General features: G+C 41.5%; 3 protein-coding genes across 9 annotated transcripts; 1 reads left to right on the top strand and 2 right to left on the bottom strand.

The window, feature by feature from the left end:
* Positions 1-334: 334 nt before the first annotated feature.
* Positions 335-4,431, bottom strand: arl3l1 (ADP ribosylation factor like GTPase 3, like 1). Its single transcript, XM_071458316.1, has 6 exons — positions 4,210-4,431; positions 3,026-3,169; positions 1,779-1,895; positions 1,271-1,321; positions 993-1,178; positions 335-826 (listed from the first exon to the last, which is right to left on the bottom strand). The coding sequence occupies exons 1-6, from the start codon at positions 4,225-4,227 to the stop codon at positions 779-781; spliced, it is 564 nt and encodes a 187-aa protein (XP_071314417.1). The 5' UTR covers positions 4,228-4,431; the 3' UTR covers positions 335-778.
* Positions 4,432-4,982: 551 nt separating this feature from the next.
* LOC139606070 (uncharacterized) lies at positions 4,983-7,872 on the bottom strand. Its single transcript, XM_071458072.1, has 8 exons — positions 7,483-7,872; positions 7,245-7,299; positions 7,081-7,143; positions 6,859-6,897; positions 6,688-6,726; positions 6,308-6,565; positions 6,026-6,124; positions 4,983-5,382 (listed from the first exon to the last, which is right to left on the bottom strand). Exons 2-8 carry the CDS (start codon positions 7,288-7,290, stop codon positions 5,300-5,302), a joined length of 627 nt encoding a protein of 208 aa, XP_071314173.1. The 5' UTR covers positions 7,291-7,299; positions 7,483-7,872; the 3' UTR covers positions 4,983-5,299.
* A 1,603-nt stretch (positions 7,873-9,475) lies between these two features.
* rgs14b (regulator of G protein signaling 14b) lies at positions 9,476-20,439 on the top strand. 7 transcript variants are annotated; one of them, XM_071457940.1, is made up of 15 exons: positions 9,476-9,665; positions 13,324-13,345; positions 13,512-13,663; positions 13,806-13,898; positions 14,616-14,759; positions 14,844-15,020; positions 15,127-15,208; positions 15,330-15,430; positions 15,631-15,843; positions 16,131-16,207; positions 16,578-16,704; positions 17,179-17,260; positions 18,111-18,157; positions 18,575-18,674; positions 19,337-19,769. In XM_071457940.1, the coding sequence occupies exons 1-15, from the start codon at positions 9,543-9,545 to the stop codon at positions 19,618-19,620; spliced, it is 1,824 nt and encodes a 607-aa protein (XP_071314041.1). In that variant the 5' UTR covers positions 9,476-9,542; the 3' UTR covers positions 19,621-19,769. The 7 variants fall into 7 exon arrangements, with proteins under 7 accessions (XP_071314041.1, XP_071314043.1, XP_071314042.1 ...); XM_071457942.1 differs by having other exon boundaries at positions 18,575-18,653; XM_071457941.1 differs by having other exon boundaries at positions 16,134-16,207.
* The last annotated feature ends 511 nt before the right edge of the window (positions 20,440-20,950 follow it).

Here is a 20,950-nt window from a genome sequence, read left to right on the forward strand (position 1 = left end):
TTGATATCTTGTTCTGCCATGCCAGTGCATAATTGCAGACTCTCTTCTCGCTCACTCCTGCTTTTCAATTAGTCTCTCTCTCTCACTGTACAAGAGCTTGTCATCGTGGCGTGCAAATAAAGCAAGATGATGGCTGAGCAGCAGCAGATCAGCCTGTTATTGTTCTCCATGTCACTCAGGGAAGGGCTGGCATTTACAGAGACATTCATGCGTTTTCTGTGTTTCGATGATAGTTTTTGAAACTATTATTTCACTATATATATGTCTGCTCTTATTGCCTGCGTGTGTATGTATGTGTGCTTGGAGAATGCGATTACACGAAAGCACAACAGCAGAAATGACTAATTCTTTTACTGTCAAAAATCTCAAAACACATACTTTACACTCACGCTGAACTGGTGTCTATTTAAATGACAAACCCCAACAGTTCTACATGGCTACACACTCAGATTGGTTTTCTCAGTACTTAAGAAAACACACAGATTCACCAGACAAGAATCCTCGGGATAAAGGGAACAAAAACATACATTTCTGGGGCACAACAATGATTAATAATTCACTTATCGTAGCTAATAATGTTACAATTAAATCAGCTACATTTGCAAAGTTTTCATAAAAATGACACAAATTGTAAAAACAAAATTAGTGTTTCAAATCTGTGATGGGAGCAGGATCTGTCATAGGTGAGGTGTGTTGATATTTAATCATGTGAAATATTTTTTTAATCCCTTATGAGAAGCTGGTTCTCAGTTTGACTCTGGTCAGTGCTGGCGCTGGTTCACTTCTTCTTGTTCACAATGTTGTTGCAAATCCAGTTCATGCCATCCTGGAGAAATGGGAGTAAAACAAACAAAGCAAGTCAAAGAGGTTGCCCATACAAACACTTCAGACTGATCAGTACAATTTTGTGCAGCAGGAAGACGGAGAGCACTTTTATAAGGTTAATTATGTTCCATCTGAAGGAGAAATCAATAAATCAAGAAGGGTCTGACCTGAACTCCCTCCCCAGACACAGCTGAGCAGGCCTGAATCTGCCACTCACGGTCCCGGTACGTATGCAGGTTGAGTCCCTCAGCGATCTCGCTGGCTGGTGACGCTGTGGCCAGATCCTGCTTGTTGGCAAAGATGAGCACTGGAACGCCTTTTAGATTCTCCTCATCGATCAGCTCGGACAGCTCCTGCTCATACACACACACAAAAACACGACTTTCATATATCAGTTTAATCGACTTCAGTTTTAGGCATGGTTTTTGTCAGATGTCAAGCTCACCAGTCCTGTCTCTTCAAACCTCTTCTTGTCTGCACTGTCGATAACATAAATCTGAAAGAGCAAATACATAACAGTGAGATCATACTCCGATTTATTACAAGGAAGAAAAAAAAAAGTAATGACTTAAGTATTTCATCTGCATGTCAGTGACTATCTTAGTATAAAGCTGCTCCTGTGCAGCAGCAAGTCAGTTTTACTTGAGAATAAAACATACAGCTGTCACGTCCCTTTCTTAAAATTACAGTTTTTGTATGATTATAGTGCTTAACTTGTGTGTTTATGTGGTCTCTTTCCCTGAGCAATTCAGCATTGGCTTTCAGCTCTTTGTGCTGTGAATAGTGTGACAATGTATGTCTTTTACTACGTTTCAGTGACATGCCTTTTTATTGTTTCCTTTATATTCTTTTATGTATTTTCAGTGACTAGTAACAACTTTGAACAACCAAATAAAGAATGAACCAGTTCTTTCTGGGGTTAAGTTTGAATGAAGTTTACAGTAGTCACTCACCAACAGGTCTGTGTTTTCCAGGTACTTTTTCCAGAAGGGCCTGATCTTCCTCTGTCCTCCAATGTCCCATACGTTGAGTTTCATGCCATGTGAGGCAACACTCTTTATGTTGAAGCCCTGAAGTGAAACACAAAGCAGGAGTCACTGTACTGCACATCAGTGCCCTCAGTTACTCACAGTGCCAGCACGCAGCACCTGGAAAGCCTTGCAAATGGTTGTGAAAGAATTCATCAAGTGGCAATGGACTAGATCACAGGTGTGTGTATTGAATTAAGCAGTGTTTGGTTACTCTGTATTGCAATCTCATTACGTATCTGCAGGAGCGCAACGTATGCTCTAGGTGTTTATAAGGAAATGGTCACTGTGTTAATCCGTAGTTGTTTTTCATAACGCAGCTTCTTTCTGCTTCAGTCGGAGAGGTTGTATAACAAGTTTATCCTGAGGGCCAGCTGAGGAGCAAATCTGAGGATAAGACTGGAAGGATCAAGTGCAGTGTATGTGTTTATGTGTCAAGTCTGATTTAGCTTTGTGGTGACCATTGCCACGTTGTACTGAACTGCTTCCTCTCTGCCTGGTGCCTGATGAGCTGTCACACCCGTCCAGGAGCTGGCAGTACATTTGCTCTATGTCTTGGCTGTTTCAGTTTAATGCAGTGGTATTAGATAATCATATTAGAGGTTAGATAATCACATCCGAAGGGAATGATAAAAAAAAAAAAAAGGGACCTCGCTGGGATCTTCTCAGAAATTGTGTTGAGAGCATGTAAATCAGGAAGGTAATGTAAGGCCACGGTTTATCTCCTGATGAAAGGTTATTTAACATATGCTATAACAGGATGATCTGACATCCTCACATCACTGTTTTACTGATTAGCGGCGAAAGCATGTGCACTGTAGGACCAATCATTTCATTTCACAGAGTGTCAGAAAAGCAAAGGTCATCTGAATCTCATTACTTTGAGCGAGAGCGTGCGCCGGTGTCACAAGATTAGACACAATCCCCCTGCCCTTTCTCATGCTGGGTTACAGTAGCATGAAAACACAAAATGTTGAGAGAATACCTCTGACAGATGAACCTGTTTATCTAAAACACAGTTAACGATGAGCATTAGGTAATGATGTTATAAAGTGGCTCAGCTGTTCATGAAGCACACAGTCATTTTTGTGGTGTGCCTTGCTTAATGCCATACTGTATCCTTAAGGTGACGATGTGTGGGTGTGAGCATGTCATTTTTAGCAACCCCTCACCTGTGTCGGTGTGATGGTGTTCACATCCTCAGAGGCGAGGCTTTTGAGCAGGGTGGTCTTGCCGGCGTTGTCCAGCCCCAGAAGCACTATCCTGACCTCCTGCTCTGTGGATCCCTTCAGTTTCTCAATGACAGAGAGTAAGCCCTGCATAGAGGAGGAGGGGGTCAGGTGGAGGAATAGTGAAAAGGCAGTGCCATGCAGACCATTCGTAGCATCCTTCAGTACTTGTAGAATGTACTTGTCTTCTGTGGAAATCATGAAGTGTCATGACTGGTCATTTGTCATCGGATTTTCAATTTTGAAATGTTTCTGTTTAGAATAGGAAAGCATAGGAACGGTTCAGTAATAATAAAAATGTGACTAAGGTGTTGATCAAAATTAAATCAAAACACTGGGCTCAGCTGTTATTGACACCATGTATTTGGAAAACCACAATATTACAATGAGAATAAGGACAAGACCTTTCCCTTTTTTTAAGGGGTGGTATGTTTCTTATAATATCCGGAGGTAGATAAGAAAAGACTTACTTAACACCTGAAAACTGATGAAAATCCCACTGACCTCTTTCCAGTTTGAGGTCAAAGCTCCCCTTATGCACGCCACTGTTGAGCACATACACATGAGTGGCCATCATGCTCCACCCACTCACCGACCAATCTCCAGGCCTAATATCTGCAGCTACTGTATAGCTCCCACCCCCTCATTCTGTAAGAATTAATCTGTTGCTTCATTTGGAAAAGCACCATTAGAACTTTATTCATATAGTTATTCACCACTTTTTCTGTTTAATCTCAAGCAAGGTTGCACAACTGCAGACTGCTGACAAAAGACCCACTTTAAATGCTTTATCAGCTTTAAATGCTTGATTCAAGGTGATAGATACTACAGTGTATGTGTGGTTAACTGTACATGAAAGGGAATTGAAGGTTCACTTTTGATGTACAATTACAGTTTTTATATTGTATCAACACAATTGGACAAGCCAAGGAATTTAGATAATCCGACCACCATGTCTGAGAGCTGCATCTATATACAGAAATTCTGTAAAACACTTGATGATTTACACTTGATGGATCATACAATGGAATTCACAGCCACATGTGAGAAATTCTTCTGTATCAAACAAATACCAAAGATTCACATTTGGTTCTATAAGTCCTGTGGCTCCAGATCAGGTCACTTACCTTTTGAGCTTCTCCCATGGTGGCGTGTTTCCCGTGGCTTCGCTGGAGGCTGCAGCTACATTCTCCAGTGAAACTCACACAAGTGTGTTAGCTATCCAGGTCACCCAGGCTAACTGTCCAGAAAAGGTACCAGCAGCCTTTTTCTTTTCCCTCTTCCTCCTCAGTAAACTTTGGTGGGTTCAGTGCTATGTGTGTATGTGATAGTAATGTCTACCTGGGAATCAATTGCACTGTCGCCGTGGAGTTAGCAAGCAGGAAGAGGGGGAGGGTGGACGGGACTGGGATTAGAAGGCCAGAATTAGCCCTAGTCATCCATGCAAAGGCCACCCCATCCACCCTCCCCCCTTCCTCTGTCCATCCCTCCATCTCCACTTTGCAGTGGCTTTACCTGGATTATCCCTTAGCCACCTGCTATAGGAGGAAACTGAATAAACAGTCCTTCCTGACACACTCTCACACACTCAGATATAATGGGGAGAAAAAAAAGTTCTGCCACTTTGCCATATGGCTGAACTGTTAATGTAGGAAAACAAGCACACTCAGGGCAGCATGAGAACCGACAGTCTGCATAGATCTTTACACATCAACTCCAAGGGATTATATCATGTTGTTGAGCAGGGGAACTTTGTATTTCATAAGTGTGTTCATAAGTCAACTCTCAAATCCCACATCCATCCCTCTCTTGGAGAGGAGAGGAAAGCATTATCATCCCATATATCCATTACATGCCAGCCGCCATAAAGCTGCTCTGTGTAGTGTGTGTTCCTGTGAGTAGAGCATTCAGTCGGATTAGTTTGAGCACGCCTGTCCTGCGTCTGGATTAAAACATTTCTAGGCCCTTTTCCTCAACTGAACAGGCTTTCTGGTCAGTGGGCGTGGTTAACATGACTGCCGTGTTACACAATGGAACCACCCTCGACTGGAAATGGCCCCTACATAAGCTTGTGACTTCACCTGATCACACACACTTAGCCTCAAAGACTTTGGGATTAAAGTGGTTTTATTTATCTATCATATACTACTACAACAACAACAACAGATTGTGAAACAATATCAGCACTGATTCATTTTGGGTGTAATAATGTCTTATTTAGGACTCCCTTGGCGTAAATGGAGCTGGACCACCAGTCCTCCCGTCCAACGCCCTCTGCGCCATCCTCGCTTTGTGTTTAGCTGCAGAAACACAAAGGGGGTGTCACACTTGATAATGTACATAAAGAAAATTCACATTCTAAGATAAGCAGTGTGCAAAAAAATTCTGGACAGTTCAATTTTGGAACTGCAGAGATGAGACAACACTCATGTCTGTACACTAAATATATAGCTGGAGCCATCAGCCAAATGCCTTAGCTTGGCACAAAGATTGGTAGCAGGGGGGAACAGCTAGCCTGGCTCTTTCCAAATGTAACAAAATCCATCTACCAGCACTTCTAAAGTTCACTTATTATTACATTTTATCTTATTCATCTTGTCTTATGGAGGTGATGTGCTGGATTATTTCTTGGAGGTGACAGCTAAGCTAACTGGCTTCTGCTCCAGCTTCATCTTAAATGTCGAGTCATGAGTATGGTGTTGAAATTCGTATGTAGCTCATCTTTGCAAAGTTAAGGTGAAAAAGCAATTTTCCCAAAATGTCTAATTATTGCTTTGAAATGTTCAAAATATATTAATTGTACCAGGGAGAAACCTACCATCTACATCATCATCATGGATTTAAGATGATATATTTGAGAAAGAGGAGGCACTGAAACTTAAGTTTTTCATTCTCTATTAGCTGTCGGCTTAATAGCACAGACAGCCGGAAGTGAGCTCTTACCGTTGTCTCTTTTCAGCTTGAACTTCATTGCCAGACCCAAAATCAGGACCAAGACCAAAGCTGCAACACCACAGATCACCAGGAGGACCGCATTGTTGTCTGGATGAGGACACACAGTCAGTTACATAGGAACACATGCTGAAGGATTACTGCTATTTTATTTTCAATTTAGAACTCGTAAAAAGCACTACATTCAGGCGTCTGGTTCATTCTTTTTATGTGCTATCTACATTTTAGAGATAAAGGTAACTGTGTGAAATAAGCAGGGAGATGTCAACTTACTCTCTACGGTGACAATGTGTGGCACAGACTCATAATTGCCACATGAGCTATTCACATAGCAGATGTACTGGCCTGCACTAGGTGACAGCACTTTATCGAGAACTATGGAGCTCATGTTTTTGTTTTCATGGATTTCCTTCCCATCCTTCTTCCACCCAAGTGTCAGATTCAAATTGGGAACGTTATGGCCACAAGTTAGAGTGATCGTGTCACCCTCCTTGGCGTTGGATCCAGTGCTGTTGATATAAACCCGGAAATCTGATGGGCAGAATAAATATTTAAGCAGAGGAAAACAACAGTGACAGTGTTAAGTAATCACCCACAAGTCACTTAATGTGTTTTAGTGCACTGCCACAGACAAGGGTATTGGTACAGGTTACCTTTTTTGCAGCTTGATGGTTTATTTGCATGTAGTGTATCTGAATATGTAAAGAGAATAGTCAACATGGAAAAAAATGAATACAGTCATTTTAATGTACCTACTCTTATTAACTTATTTTTATTTTAGATTTATCTTGAAACAAACAAAGGAGAAGAAAGAGGGCACCAACCATTAACGCAGATAGGTTTTAAGCAGAATTTACAGTAATCTATAGGGAAGACAGAGATGGAAGGAATACCATTAAGAACCTTTTCCTTTTGCATGTTGCTTCGCAGTTACATAATGGCAGGCAATGTTCAGGTACATTAGCTGCTACATAACATTTACAGATGCAGTCTATAAATAGAGTAAGAGGTTTTGTTTGATTTTTTTTTTAATTTTTTTTTTTTACCTTCATTCTGTGAAATGTTACATCTCAGACAATGGACAGAAACACAGCTAGAGGCAACGCTAACTAGAATAAGAGAATAAAGAGGTAATGTACAGATTCAATGTGCAGAGTTAAACAGGCACATATATTGAAAAATACACACAAACACATTATAGGTCCCTTACCAATGATGAGGTGACCAAGCAGACAATATAGGGATGTCTCTCTCATGACGATTCTCTGCTGGAAAAGATCTAGGTTCAGAATTAACTTAAGAATCAAATGAGACAAGTATTCAGCATTTAAACAAATCAGGAGTAGTAAATGTCACAGCACTGACACATTAACACCTTCTACATGAGCTATTATATATCATTATAAAGCTAATAAATAATATAATAATGTTTTGCTTTTTAATTTTACCTGTGGTGGTGCTGTCTCTTCACACAAAGCTGAATGATGACCTGCTCTGCTGTGCCTCACATAATGGTCTTTGCATTGGAAAAGGAAAGGCAGAACTGATCATAAACACTGATACGGATGCAAATAAAGCTGTTTCTGGAAGTTCAAAGAAAAAACAGCACAGCTGTTTGCATGTTTGTTGGTGAAAGTGTCGGCAACGATGACAGTCAAGCCGTTGTTGCTGTTTGCTTCATGTTGTTAAGTAACACTGAGGTTAAAATGGTGGAATTTTTACACCTGCTACTGATAAAAATAAAAATAGGCGTGAGGCAGAGAGAGAGAGGTGGAAAGAAAGACAGGTAACCTGAAGTATGGCCTGCTATCAGCAAAACAGAGGTTTAATTATGCAAACTATCCACAGCCTTTGCACTCATCATAAAATGTGAAATATTAGGGGTAACTTTGCTCACTACTGTTTACAGCCAAACTGACTGACTTTGAAGAACTGAAGCTTGGAAATACATCACCTTTTACAGAAGTCATGAATGACCCTCGTACACAGTACATATTCACATAGTGGCCAGTAGAGAGCACTGCTGATCAGCCATCATTTTTCTCAGCCATCCTTTTTTTTTCCTCAGCTTTTATCAATTTAGAGTTTATTGAACCAAACTTTTACGTGCTTAGACTTTAGAAGGAAAGCACCTGTGCAGACACAAGATGAACATGCAAAGTCCATACAGAAGTGAACTGGTTTTTCTGGATTCAAATGGGCTCTCAGCCACCTTACCACTCTTTTAATAAACAAACTTGCCATGAAAATGAAAATCCTGTTATATTAACTTCAACCAAACCTTAACCTTACTCCAGCACTGCCTATAAATGATGTGGCTGAAACCCACTAGTGAAAGCACTAATTATAAGCCCTGAGCTATTCTATCTGCCTGTAAACACTTTGTTGTTTTCGACAGGGAAATAACAAATAAGATTATGTCTATTATGCCTCCATATCATGTCTTGATCCAGAGTCAGCCTGTTAAAGAGAACATTGAACTGTTAGTGTGTGAAACTGTTACCTAAATTTACAACATTAGTTTTCTCAGTGGTGTGAGCCACTGGGAAAACTAATTTTGCTGTCAGTCTGCTACTGGAGAAAGTAAACCCGGACAACTGAGTTCTCAGCAACCTTAGATTTTGACAATAAGAATAAAGCTTAATCAGTAGATAAATTTAGGTTGTGGTAAAATTCGCATGTTAGGGTGCGAGTCATATCTGCTGACAGAAAAGTAAACATGACGAGAACAAGCTTACTGGCTTAATATTTATTCAACCTAATGATTCACATTGTGGAAAATTAAAGCACAAAAGCTGCACATTACACTCAGGAAAGTGATCTCTCAGCTTTACACACACGTCATTCTGGACAAGATGGTGTCAAAGGCCTACAGCTACAGTAGCACACAAAGCTGAAATTACTGCAGAACAGAAATTACTGTGCTGCTATTCGGATGTTAATTTAGGTAACAGTTTCACATTTCTCCTTCTGACGCCACTCTTTTTTTTTTTTTTTTTTTTTTTTTGTTTTCAGTTTCTGTGTAGCACAATGTGTCCAGACAGGCACATAGACTGTTAGGCTGATTTCTTTGCATTTCCATGTTGTCTAGAAATCTTGTCTTTGAAACAGTGAATCGCGAGAGTTCACGGTGATACCAAATCACCAAGGGTCAAATAAATGAAATAAGCTCTCAAGTATTTGTTTATAGACTAAACTACTTTGCTTGTCTGACCTCTTGAAAGTTCAAAAACAAAACGGCCATTACATATAAGCCTTTGCTGCATATGCACAGCCACTTTGCATAATAACTCTGGAAGCCAGGCAAAAGCAGACAGGAAAGTTGCTGACACTTGACTCCTAAAACTGACAATAATTTAGCTATGAAACCAACAATTTCTCCGGGGTGGGGGGGGGGGGTATGCACCCTTAATTAAAAGGTCCTGCTTCACCTGAGATCAGAGCTGGTGATTGACTGTGACCTGACAGCTTGCAGCTCTCTGCTGGAGTTCTGCAGCTCTCTCTGAACATGGTCACTTTCAGAGGACTTTCTCACAGGTTCTACCGCCTGGCGAAATTTGCAGCACTAAAGCAAAACAGGAAATATGACAGGCGGTGCACCGTGGCCGGTGGCATCACGGTGCACAACGAGGTATGACGATCACTTCACACAAGCTGATCGGAGGGCGCATGCCTGTGTCACAGTGTTTTGGTGGTGTACCGGTTCGGAATCGATCTACATTCATTTAATCATTACAGCTACGGAATGGTGCTCGTTTAATGGTGGACTTCATTGAGATATTGAACTTACGTTTTCAAAAGACAGCAAATAATAGTCTGAGAGATGTAAAGCTGAAAGCGCTTGTAGAGCAGAAGTTTAGTGAGGGTTGGAGAATTAAACTTCTGTATGGCAGGATTATGAAATGAATCAGGAGGAAACGTGATGTCTTTGTACATCTCCTCTAAATTTCAATGGCATGTGCTAAAAATGTCTTAGATGTAGCACTGTAGTTGCAGCTTTGCCACCTAGGGTGTGTAATGGCATAAAGCTGTGTCAAGTGAGTTTTATAGTGACTGCACATCAAAAGCAGGATGAGTACATCTGTCCTGTCAGTGTTCCCACATCACAGTATTTCTCAAGATGTAGGCTGAGAACAGTTTGATCATAGTAACCATACTTCCTCTTTTGTGGCTTGTTGCTATGGCAAGACTTCCCTTCCAGGCAGGAAGTGACAAGAAGACCTAAGTGATGAATTTTTGTGTGTGTGTGAGTGTGTGAAGAGTGTGCATCATTTTTGGGTGGAGCACTTCACTGTGTCCCCTGACAGTGTACAAGTCGCACAAGGCTTCAGTTTGTAGTCTGGTGTCTGGGCCAGCATGGCGAAGAACTGCAATGCTCTAGGGATTCCTATTGGCCACATGGTGAGTTGGCAGCAGCCTTGTTAGGCTCGGTTTGGTTCTGCAGCTGTCCGTGGATCCAGTGGTTTGTTCATCCATATATGATGTGCAAAGGAAGAAAGTTTTATCAGGCCATATATAGTGGAAGTTCAAGATCGGGGGTGTGCTTCTGTTTAAGAGGATGAGTTGGGGTTGGGTGTGTTGAACACTTGTTAAGTTGCAGCCATGTTATAATTTGTAAAAAAGAAGGAATGTCTTCGAAGTTTCTCTCAGTCTGCTTTTTTTTTTTTTTTTTTTTTTCTCCATGCTGATACTATTAAGCTGACATCCAGGCCAGAGTGCCGAGAGAACGGCAGCGCAGTTTTCTTGTGGTGGCTTGTATTATCTGTCTTCACTCCTCAGCAGTGCCAGAACCAATCAGACTGTGTGTCGGTTGCTACTGAAAACAGACCGGGCTTGCCTGAGTCAGAAGCGGAAACGGAGCCATGCCTGTTTGCCAATCTGTCATGTGTAGGCTGAGCTGGCTTTGGTCTACTCTGTGTGAGACCATTATGTTTCAAGATTTGGTTTAACCCTGCTAAAGGTGTGAAAGTGTATGTAAAGATGTATTTTGCAGAGGCAGAGAAGAAATGGATGGTGGTGCTATGGTTTAAAAAGGCTCTCTGTGCTTTGCATTTTGTGTGATTGGCAAAGTTCCTATAATTGGTGCTGCATCAAACTCTTCCCTCACATAGACTGTGTTTGCATATCTTTACTCTCCTTCAAAGGATTTCCGGAGAATCCTAATCCTTAGATATTATTTTCTGCTGCAGTGAATGGGAATGAAAGGTGCTCAAGAAAGACGATGAAGCTGTGGCTTTCATTATGGTGAACTGTGTATGAAGAGTGACTTGGCTTCTCCTGAGAAGTGTATTTGTAGGCACTGACATGTGTTTTTGGGGCCACAGTTTGAGCAGTTGAGCATAAAAAGTGAAGAGGTGGAGTCACAGTGAGGCTAACACCTGCAGAAACAGCCAGCTCATATCAACCTTTTATGCTCAAAGTTTACAAAGAGCAGCTGTCTTTGAACTGTTGCCTAAAATTCACGCACATACAGTATGTCTTCTCACTGGCAAGTTTAAGAAAACATTAAGTGTAGTTATTTTTTGCATAGAAGTTGGGCTTTGGCCCCACACCCTATATTGAGCAGAGACAACTGTCAGATTGTGTGTCACAGGACTTCTGTGTCACTTTAAAACTCAGAGCTAGTTTTAGCCTCTTTGGATTTACCTGGATTTTTTTTTTTTTTGGTCACGCGTTGATGCTGAGAGAAATGTTTTCGCACTCGAAATATGACACGTACCTTTCAGTATGATGCAGCAGTGATGTGTGTTGTTCCAGAAATGAGGTCAAGATAAACTGGACTTTCTGTGAAAATCCTGACTTCAGTTAACCTTTAGAGTTGACTGGCATTCAAGACATTTCACAGAACTGACACTGAGCCAAAATGGTTAGGCAAATTCAAACCTGCTTTAAACAATCAAGAAAGCTGCACAGGCATTAATGACGGAGGTGGGATGTCAAACACAGATTAGCTAACAATGAAGAGGAGGTCAAATATGAAATGTGAGGATGAAAATGAAAGCAAGATTTAAAAAAGAACCAACAGAAGTGATCAGAGTTAGCCCATTGGTATGTGATTAAACATTAAGACAACTTCTTTATGTTCTTTATAAGCACACAGGTTGGACCATTCGATGGACCAAGTGGCACTGAGAGTGTGAACACTGTTATTGGTGACTATGTCACTTTCATCTTTACTTTCACAAACTGTTACACCGTGATTACTTTGGACAGGACATACCTACACACAATCACACACACACACACACACACTCTCACATTCTCACGCTCACATTTACACACTTTAGCAATTTTTGAGTTGGAACCCACATGTCTGTGGACTGTGGGAGGAAACCAGAGCACCCAGAGGAAACCAGGATGGGCAAGAGAAACAAACAGCAGAAAGGTCTTTGTATTAAAACCCAGGAGCTTTGTGCTTTGTGTCAGTCTGCATCTCTCTAAGTGATATTTCAGTATCACACCACTCTCAAGCAGGAGCTTTTCTGTGTGTGCGTTCTTGGATCTGAGCATCCAGTGTTTCACCAAATCACTTAAAACAGATGTCCCTGCTGATCTTATTTGGTTCAGTATTTAGGCACCTTGATTAACGTGACTAGCTTGCAAACGTTTTTGTGAACACAGGCTTGTGTGCAAAGAGTTTGCAGAATTCAGTTTTTAACTGTGAACGTGACTGAATTGAAATGGAAAGAACCTTTTACAAGATGTGGATTTTGTGAGCTCTGAAAGCTGAATGAGAGCTATTGTCATCAGTGTCACAACCACTTCCTGTGAAAACAGCTTTGGCTGATTGCACTACACTGTTACATCGAGGGAAAAAACAAAAAGTAAAAAACCACGCAGCTGCTGTTCACATTTCACTTCCTAAATGTATGCTAATGTGCTCTGAATACATGTGTCTAGCTTGAACGAACTTCAGTCACTTTGTGAAACTAATAGCGTAATATTTTGATGCACTGATCACTCAGTGCATTTATAGTTCTGTGGTTTAGTTGTGTAGTTACTCATCTTAGACATGAGAACGAATTATATTATTATACATACAGTTAGGTTGTTATTATGATTTTCTGTTCCAGTCAAGTGACTGTTTAAGTGAGAGGTGAGTTTATTGTGTAATACAGGAATTTACCCAGTGATACCACAGAGAGCTCGTCCTCGATGACCTCAGTAAGGTGTATTTCATCTTGTCAGATGTTTTCTTAAGTTTTCGTTTGCTTTACTGCTGTTGTAAAGTTATCTGCTCTCTCTCTCTCTCTCTCTCTCTCTCTCTCTCTCTCTCTCTCTCTCCACAGAGCCAGGCAGTGTCAGATGGAGGTAAGCCTGAACAGTCAACGTGCACACTGACAATCCTGTACATGTCACATTTCTACAATCTGAACATGTCCGAGCATGACAGAAGAAAATATCTGATTCAGTCTCATTCTTGGTCATGATTTCCTCTGCTGATAAATGGGTGTGTTTGTGTCTGGATCTGTTGTAGAGTTGAACATGTCTGCACGGGGCTGTGGAGGCAGCAGCTCCAGCCTTCCAGGGACTCCCGGTGGAGAGGCTGCCCCCGCCAACAGCATACTGAGCTGGGCAGTTTCATTTGAGAAGCTACTGGAGGACCCCTCTGGGGTCCGTTACTTTACGGTGAGTCACACTCAACATGCACGAGTGTTATGTTGTAATTGTCAACAAGTTCAAAAATAATTGAAGTGTTGATTTTTTCCAATGACCCCTCATTGTGTGTGTGTGTGTGTGTGTGTGTGTGTGTGTGTGTGTGTGTCCACAGGCCTTCTTGAAGTCTGAGGTGAGTGCGGAGAACATCTTATTCTGGCAAGCTTGTGAAAAGTTCAGGAGGATTCCAGCCACCTCATTGGATGAGGTATGATCGCACCGTTTTACCTCTTTACATGGTGAATTAGCTTATTGTCATTCATTATGCTGTTGTGTGTTTATAAATACCCTCATGGTAATTTTCCTGAAACGTGTTTTTTCATTGTAGACAAGAAGTTGAATGTGGGAGGGCAACTTGTTGGCCATGTTGCTATTATTGTATCTGTGTAGTGATCTGCAGCTGTGCGATCTAGTGATGTGCTTTTTTTAAGTCAGTTAACAAGCTTTACATAGAAAACAAACGTTTCCTGTTGACTTCAATGATGTATGAAACTTTTTTTTAAGATATCTGCCCTCTGCTACACCAATCTTTCAAATAAAAGGGGCCAGCTGGGGAGCTTTAAAAGCTAACATCAACTTTTGTTCTGTGATTTCTCAGCTCTCTGGGAAATGACTAGACTTTTAGCGACTCATTGATTGTATGACGTGCAGTGTGCATGCTTGGAAAGGGTCGATTTGATTCTTGGTACAGGAAGTGCCCAACACTCGAAGGAAAAACACTGAGCCAGTGACAATATAACCTCACTGAGTGGCTTCTTGGGAGCCTATTGAAAGCTAAACACTCACATGTAAACTGGTTCAATGTGCCGTTGGGGTTTATTGTTGTTGATGTGTAACTGGCTCAAAAACAATGATTACGAAACAAAGTTAAGGTCGTAAGTAATCAAGAGGATGATTCAGTCTGAGGAAGCTGTTGCTTTTCCAGCTGAAAGCGGTGGCTCGCTCTATCTACAACACCTACCTGTCTGACAGCGCTCCCTACTCAGTCAACATTGATGACACCGCCAAGACAGAGGAGAAGGACCTGGAGCAGCCCACACCTGACATGTTTAACAAGGCTCAAACACAGGTCTGTTTAGAGTCCATACTCATATTAGCTTGATAATACAGTGTTGATGCCTTGGCTGACTTGACTGCTCCTGCTTTGCATCAGATATTTAAGCTGATGAAGATGGACAGCTACAGACGCTTTGTGCGCTCTCCTCTTTACCAAAATTGCACCTTGGCAAGTGTAGAAGGAAAACTTCTACCTCAGCTCTCTAACGAGCCAGTCCACATGGGATCCTGGGAGGACGTGTCCTCCAGAAGCCCCTCGCTCAGTAACAAGAAGGTAGATAGACTGGGGGAAAATGGGCTGAGGGACAGGGAGGGGTAAATGTGAACGATTCTTGTTTGATTGTGCTGTAATGGCTTTATTTCATCACTGTCTCAAACAGAACAAGAAGTCAGACTCTAACAGCTTGCCAGGGGGCAAAAGTGCCTCAGAAAAACAGCGACAGAAAAGAGGATCTTGGGGAGGTAGTGCCTGTCAGATGGCTGATCTTGTGCTACCGTGTTATGCTTTAATGTACTTCCTGTGGCATTATTTGACACTTCCTGCCTGGCTCTCGTCTTGTTCTCTTCCCGTCGATAACAATAGATACATCAAACACCCAGAGTCCAATCTCCCAGAAAGAGTCCCACATGACAGTGAAGTCAACCAGCAGTGTGGAGCTTGGCTCCCTCTACAGGCAGATAGAGGTCAGTGCATTTGTGACAAAGGGTTTGTACTGAAGCTGAAACTGGTTGATCAGAAATTAATTACTGTGAATGAATGAATGACATAAATGACTAAATGCAGTCTATGAGGTGGCAAATCTCTGCCATAAAATAAATCAACTAATTTTTGAGTATATTTTTCACTCTTAAATCCTTTCCTCTCTTGTCCATCTGTGGTGCAGAATGGCAAATCAACTCCCCGGTCTCCAGATCAGGGAGGTGGGAGTCGGATAGAGTTGGAGGGTGGCTACTGCTGTGTCTACCTACCCGATGGAAGCGCCTCCCTGGCCCCCACACGCAATGGCCAACCCATCAAAGACATGCTTGCCAGCTTGTGTGAAAAGAGAGGCTTCCCACTGAAAGATGTCATCATCTACCTTCACGGGAAAGACAAGGTGAGTGCTCAGCTGCGCTGTCTCCTGCACCAGCCCCAGCTTTAACTCAAGTAGCTGTTCAAACTCTATGGCACTTCACAGTTGTTTTGCAACAGGCGGTATGAGAAAGATGACTACCCTGTTCCTGTTCTAACATCCTCTCAACTTCTCACTGCCTCATCCCACTCCCTCATTTCATGTCTGTAACTTTGCGAAACTTATTCTAAAGTGTCCCCATTTGAAGCTCACATCATTGAAAAAGACTTTACTTTCTCTGTCTGATCTGATGCACTCTACTCTCTCTGCAGCAGCCCTTATCTCTGGACCAGGACTGCTCCGTACTGAGAGATCAACAGGTCTCTCTAGAGCTCAGGGTGACGTTTGCGTGAGTCAACTGCCACTTCCTTTGCTTCCCTTTTTTTCTGTCTTTGACGCTCCAGCAGGCTTTCACACCTCCATCCCCACTACAGCATGTCACTCCTCACCATATTAGAGGGAAGTCCTTGTGTTACTGCAAGACATAGACTGGTTTTCTGGGCAGAAATCATTTTAGTCATCATTTGCACTAACTGTGTAATTACATAAGTTTCTATATTAAATCAAATGTGAATTTCCCACTAAAATATCATTGGGTGGGAGATTTCTCTGACTACATGCTTTGTATTACTAGATTTTAGAGATGCTATACTGGTGTTCCACTTGGTTCAGCTCCTTGTTACTATGTGGGGGGTTATTGAAATGCACATGTGTTTCAGGCTGGAGATTGCCTTCACTGGCAAGACAGTGGGGATCGTGGTGAAGTCTAGTAAGACGCTGCAGGACGCCCTCTCTCAGGTGATGCAGAAGCACCAACTCAAGCCGCAAGAGGCTCTGGTCACCATGGTGAGTGAGTGTATGCATTTATCAGTGAGATCACCCTCTGTAGTTTGTGCTTGAGTAATTACTCAGATAATGACAGTCTGGTAAGTCAAGTAAAATCACTTTAATGATAACCTGCCTTGTCTGGCATTTTAAAAATATATTCATTTTTAAAAATTCCGTCCATCTCTCCTGTCAGCACTCATCTGCCTCTCCCACCTCCAGCAGCTGTTGCTAGGCAGCAGTTTACGCGTCAGTGTGCATGTTAATATTTATATCAAATCTGTCATTTTAATGTGATAGCTGAAACCTGAAGGTGTTACACTATTTTGTTAGTGGAATAACCAATGAAATTACACCATCTTAGTAATGCATTAATGTGCTGTCCCTGTGTTTTGCATCAAGATTCGTTATCTGTGGGGTCTTGATGCTTCATCATTGTGTGTCAGCATCTGTCGGACTGGAATAATTAATGTTTTATTTTCTTTTTTGCTTAAGGTTGGAAGTGACAAGCCTGTGAGCATGAGCGGTACGGTGTTCAGATTGGCTAACAAGACGCTAAGACTTGACAAAACCAAAGGTTAATGTTCTGTCCCACTGTTTTTACTTTAATGTGAACCAGAAAGAATCATGTTGATGTCAGGTTTACATCATTTAGTCATGACTACACTGCTCCCTCAAGAGCACAAGCAGCCACAAGATAAAAAGAAACCTACTTAGCCAATGAGTGAATGAACTGAGTCTCAATTTAATCTAATAGAGGCACACACTCTGTCCACTGTTAGTTGTAGCTGTACATGACATATCAGTGATGCTTTGTGCGATCTCTTCTGAATGCTGCCTGACCCCTGTCTGCGCCTTCCTTTTCATTTAATTGATTCTTTACTGGGTTTTAGAAAGTGTTTCCCTATTTCTTGGCTCTCACTGACTCTTAGCTGGCGGGGAAGAGAAAGTCCTTTCACTGTCCATTTTACTGCCCTGGTTTTTCTGCGTCACTGTCGGCATGTTCCTCTTTCTCCTACTCTGATTTCTTTGTGTGTGTGTGCCTCTCTCCTCAGTGCCTCCATTCTTTTCTATGGGTTGAAATGTCCGAGTCCATTTGGTTTGTTGAGTGCTGTGTCACTTTGAGTTCGCTCACCTCATTTCCTGACTGCTGAGAAACCAGAACCAACTTCACTTTGGATCAGTGCTCCCTGCCTCAGCTCCACTCACTGCATTTAGGAGGAGGGAAATAGAATCGATTAGAGTGGCTGTATCCCAGGAGGACCAGTTTAATTCTTGTCAAGAATATTTTATCTGGCTGATGTCAGTGTTTAACACAATGGGGAAGTTAAGTTGTGTAGCATCACCAGCAGTCCACTGACTACTTTTTATATTGGAAGTGGAAGTACTGCTAGAGACTAACATGCAGCTTTGTGTGGTTTGAACAGGAAGAGACCAGGCCAACGTTTCCAGAGGCAGCAGTTCGGCCACACAGGTGAGACAGTGTTAATGGACGGACTGAGCTGCTGAGATGCTTTTGACTGTTATCTTGAATATAATGAAGGTCATCATTTGACGGCCTACAAGGCTCCACGTGAATGGAGAATAATAACCTTCATTATATTCCTTTGTGGGAATTTTTTAGTGCACTATAGAGAGGATAGAATTTGAATTCAAACACTTTATAAAATTGCTAACAGTAAATATAGTGCACTATAGAGTACAATGGGGAGTGGTTTTGGACATAGTCCAAGGCTTCTGGACACCACCGAAGTCTGTGTCAAAAATTATCAGCACAAATTTCTCTTAATGTGTGATTTGTAAAATTTGTAGTTTATAACATTAGTGGGATTTGAAACCTGTGAAATGTTATTTCTCATATTGATAATGCTGGAATCCATTTTGCTCGCAGGCAGGAGCAGCGAGTGGTGGTGGCACGGAGGCCCGATCATCGCTGCAGACAGACAGAGCAAAGACTCAGCCCAAGCCCAGTAAGAACCGCGACATGGATGGTAGGAGACCTCAGCAGTATGTAGGAAGGTTGGGCAATATGGTAACATATACCATAAGATGATAAAAAATGACAACTGTTAATAGGGAATCCATGACAATTCTCAAGTGTTATTTTATTTATTTATTTATTTTTTAAATCTATACACCATCTCTCAATTTGAGCTTGGTTTGTTCTTGACCTTCTGAAACAAAGAAGTGTGTTTGTCACTTATTACACACTCTTTCTCAGCAGATGGAATTACAAAAAAAATCTACATTGCAATGAGTAAAATTGCAATTACATGAAGAAGATTGAAAGCTCCAGAAAAGCTACTAAATGCACCAAGTGGTGAGACTGTTTTATCGGCCACTGTTTTAAAGGTCAAGGAAGAACAAAATATACACTATTGCCACATCCATTAGTATGAATTTGCATGATACATAATTGTATCCATATCACCCAACCCTAATATCCAGCCAGGACAGTGGTTTGATGAGGACTGAAAGATTTCTTGTTTCTATATTTTTAAATCTTAAATAATCAAGAATAAGTTGAGAGTTGTAAGTGTTGCTGACATACTCTCAGCTACAAAATGTCAATACCTTAGATTAAAATAGCTCAGTATTGTTTATTTCTATGCTTGAAATAAATGCCAAAATGAACATATTTTCCCTGCATCAGGGTTTCTTGACATGCTGACGAGAGCTCAGTGCAGCAGGGTCGACGACCAGCGAGGCCTTCTGACCAAAGAGCAGCTGGAGGTCCCCGACTTCCTGCAGCTGCACATAGACCAGGGCCAGGTCAAAGAACCAGAGGAGCCCAGTGACCCTAGTTCTGCCACTGCAGAATCCAAAGAGCAATCAGAGGACAAGACATCAGTACCTTCAAGCTCAGCTGAGGCAACGGCGGGAACCCATGACTCTGCTGAATCAGAATCCAAAGACTTGAGGGAAACAGCAGTTTGAAAGCCGTTCATGAGTGGGACGGACAAAGACATGATCAAAAACCACAACAAACATCTTGCAACATGATGTTGCTTATCATGTCAAAAGACTCATTTTAGTCCAAAATGGAGAAGCACTTTTTAAAAAAAATAATTGTTTACAAATAAGCTCTGAGACAGCAGGGTGCTACCATCTCTGCTACTGATGATATGGAAAGAAGAGATATCATGGCAAGCATTTATAGTGTCATCTCATAACACTACACATCCTTATGGGAAAATGTTTGCTATGAATTGTTTAATGCACCCAAAAATGTATGAAAAGAAGTTTTAGCTCAAGCAATGTGTATGAACAGCTTTCCCTTGACGCTTTATAGTTTGAGTTGCAGTTCACATTCTTTCTGTTTCTCTCAATCAAACATTGCGCTCATGCTTTTCTTTGAACTCTAAGCCAGGTCCCTGCACAGGAACTAGTGACTGTCCAGAAGGGGTTTTTGAAGTGTATTGCACGATTGTGTTTTCTCTGTTACTATCAAGATTGTTAAATATTTTTTACAAAGATTCGTTTTAATATTCTAAATGACTATTTTCATTTTGTGTGCTTACTTGTGATTTTGAAATGTATGTTTGCAGTACTTAAATGCATTAGCTGTGTTTGCTGTGATGGCACTTTTTGAAGCCCTGGCCAGATCCTGTTTTCCTGTCACTTTAGACAATATATGAGGGTCCAGATCATTCATTAGAACTGTTATATTACAAAGAGTGAATCGGTCGCTTTGATCATCGAATACATCCCACAGGGTGCATCAAAAGAATTAAAGTGTTTTATGATGAAATGTGATCCTTTTTTGTCTGTATTTGTTGTTGCGGGGGAAAAACATCAGGTTTCAACTTTTACCCCTCAGACAGGAATTTTTGGATGAATCACTGAGGTCAGTTTCTGGCTTGACAAATGCTACGTGATGTGGTTTTACATGTAGTGCAGCCAGACCCCACTGCCCCAGTGGACTGGCTGAATGAGTCATGCATGGTAAAGCAGGTTTGATCTGTGTCTTGTCTGTGTAGGTGTCAATTGTAAGTAGCTTTGATTACATTATGCATTCATGTGTCTGGTGGAGAAACCTCCATCCTGAAATGCCGTCATGTAATGATGTCATTTTTGTGCAGTGACAGGGATCATTGCAGTGCTGTGATTGGCTGCTTGTGATGAGTTTGTAGCCAATGATTAGCCTCATCTGTCTACAGACTTGTTGCTGGAAGGTGTTTTTCCATTTGAGGACTATTATGGGGTGTATTTGGCTATTGTATTGGTTACAAAACAAATTAGATGAGTCATAGATGAATTCATCCAC

The sequence above is a fragment of the Trachinotus anak genome, unplaced genomic scaffold (assembly GCF_046630095.1).
Source record: "Trachinotus anak isolate AG129_WGS33_773 ecotype Australia unplaced genomic scaffold, CSIRO_AGI_Tana_v1 ptg000021l, whole genome shotgun sequence".
Classification (NCBI taxonomy): domain Eukaryota; kingdom Metazoa; phylum Chordata; class Actinopteri; order Carangiformes; family Carangidae; genus Trachinotus; species Trachinotus anak.

What these genes read in the sequence shown, in the direction of transcription:
- rgs14b (XM_071457940.1), top strand. Translation starts at nt 9,543, where the DNA reads ATGGTCACTTTCAGAGGACTTTCTCACAGGTTCTACCGCCTGGCGAAA. An exon ending in GAAAAGAGGATCTTGGGGAG is followed by an intron (nt 15,209 to 15,329) that starts GTAGTGCCTGTC and finishes CGATAACAATAG; the next exon opens with ATACATCAAACACCCAGAGT. An exon ending in GAGCTCAGGGTGACGTTTGC is followed by an intron (nt 16,208 to 16,577) that starts GTGAGTCAACTG and finishes CATGTGTTTCAG; the next exon opens with GCTGGAGATTGCCTTCACTG.
- arl3l1 (XM_071458316.1), bottom strand. An exon ending in TGGAAAACACAGACCTGTTG is followed by an intron (nt 1,322 to 1,778) that starts GTGAGTGACTAC and finishes TTGCTCTTTCAG; the next exon opens with ATTTATGTTATCGACAGTGC. An exon ending in TGTCTGGGGAGGGAGTTCAG is followed by an intron (nt 827 to 992) that starts GTCAGACCCTTC and finishes CCATTTCTCCAG; the next exon opens with GATGGCATGAACTGGATTTG.
- LOC139606070 (XM_071458072.1), bottom strand. Translation starts at nt 7,290, where the DNA reads ATGAGAGAGACATCCCTATATTGTCTGCTTGGTCACCTCATCATTG. An exon ending in AAAACCTATCTGCGTTAATG is followed by an intron (nt 6,727 to 6,858) that starts GTTGGTGCCCTC and finishes TTACATATTCAG; the next exon opens with ATACACTACATGCAAATAAA. An exon ending in CAAGCTGAAAAGAGACAACG is followed by an intron (nt 5,383 to 6,025) that starts GTAAGAGCTCAC and finishes GTGTTTCTGCAG; the next exon opens with CTAAACACAAAGCGAGGATG.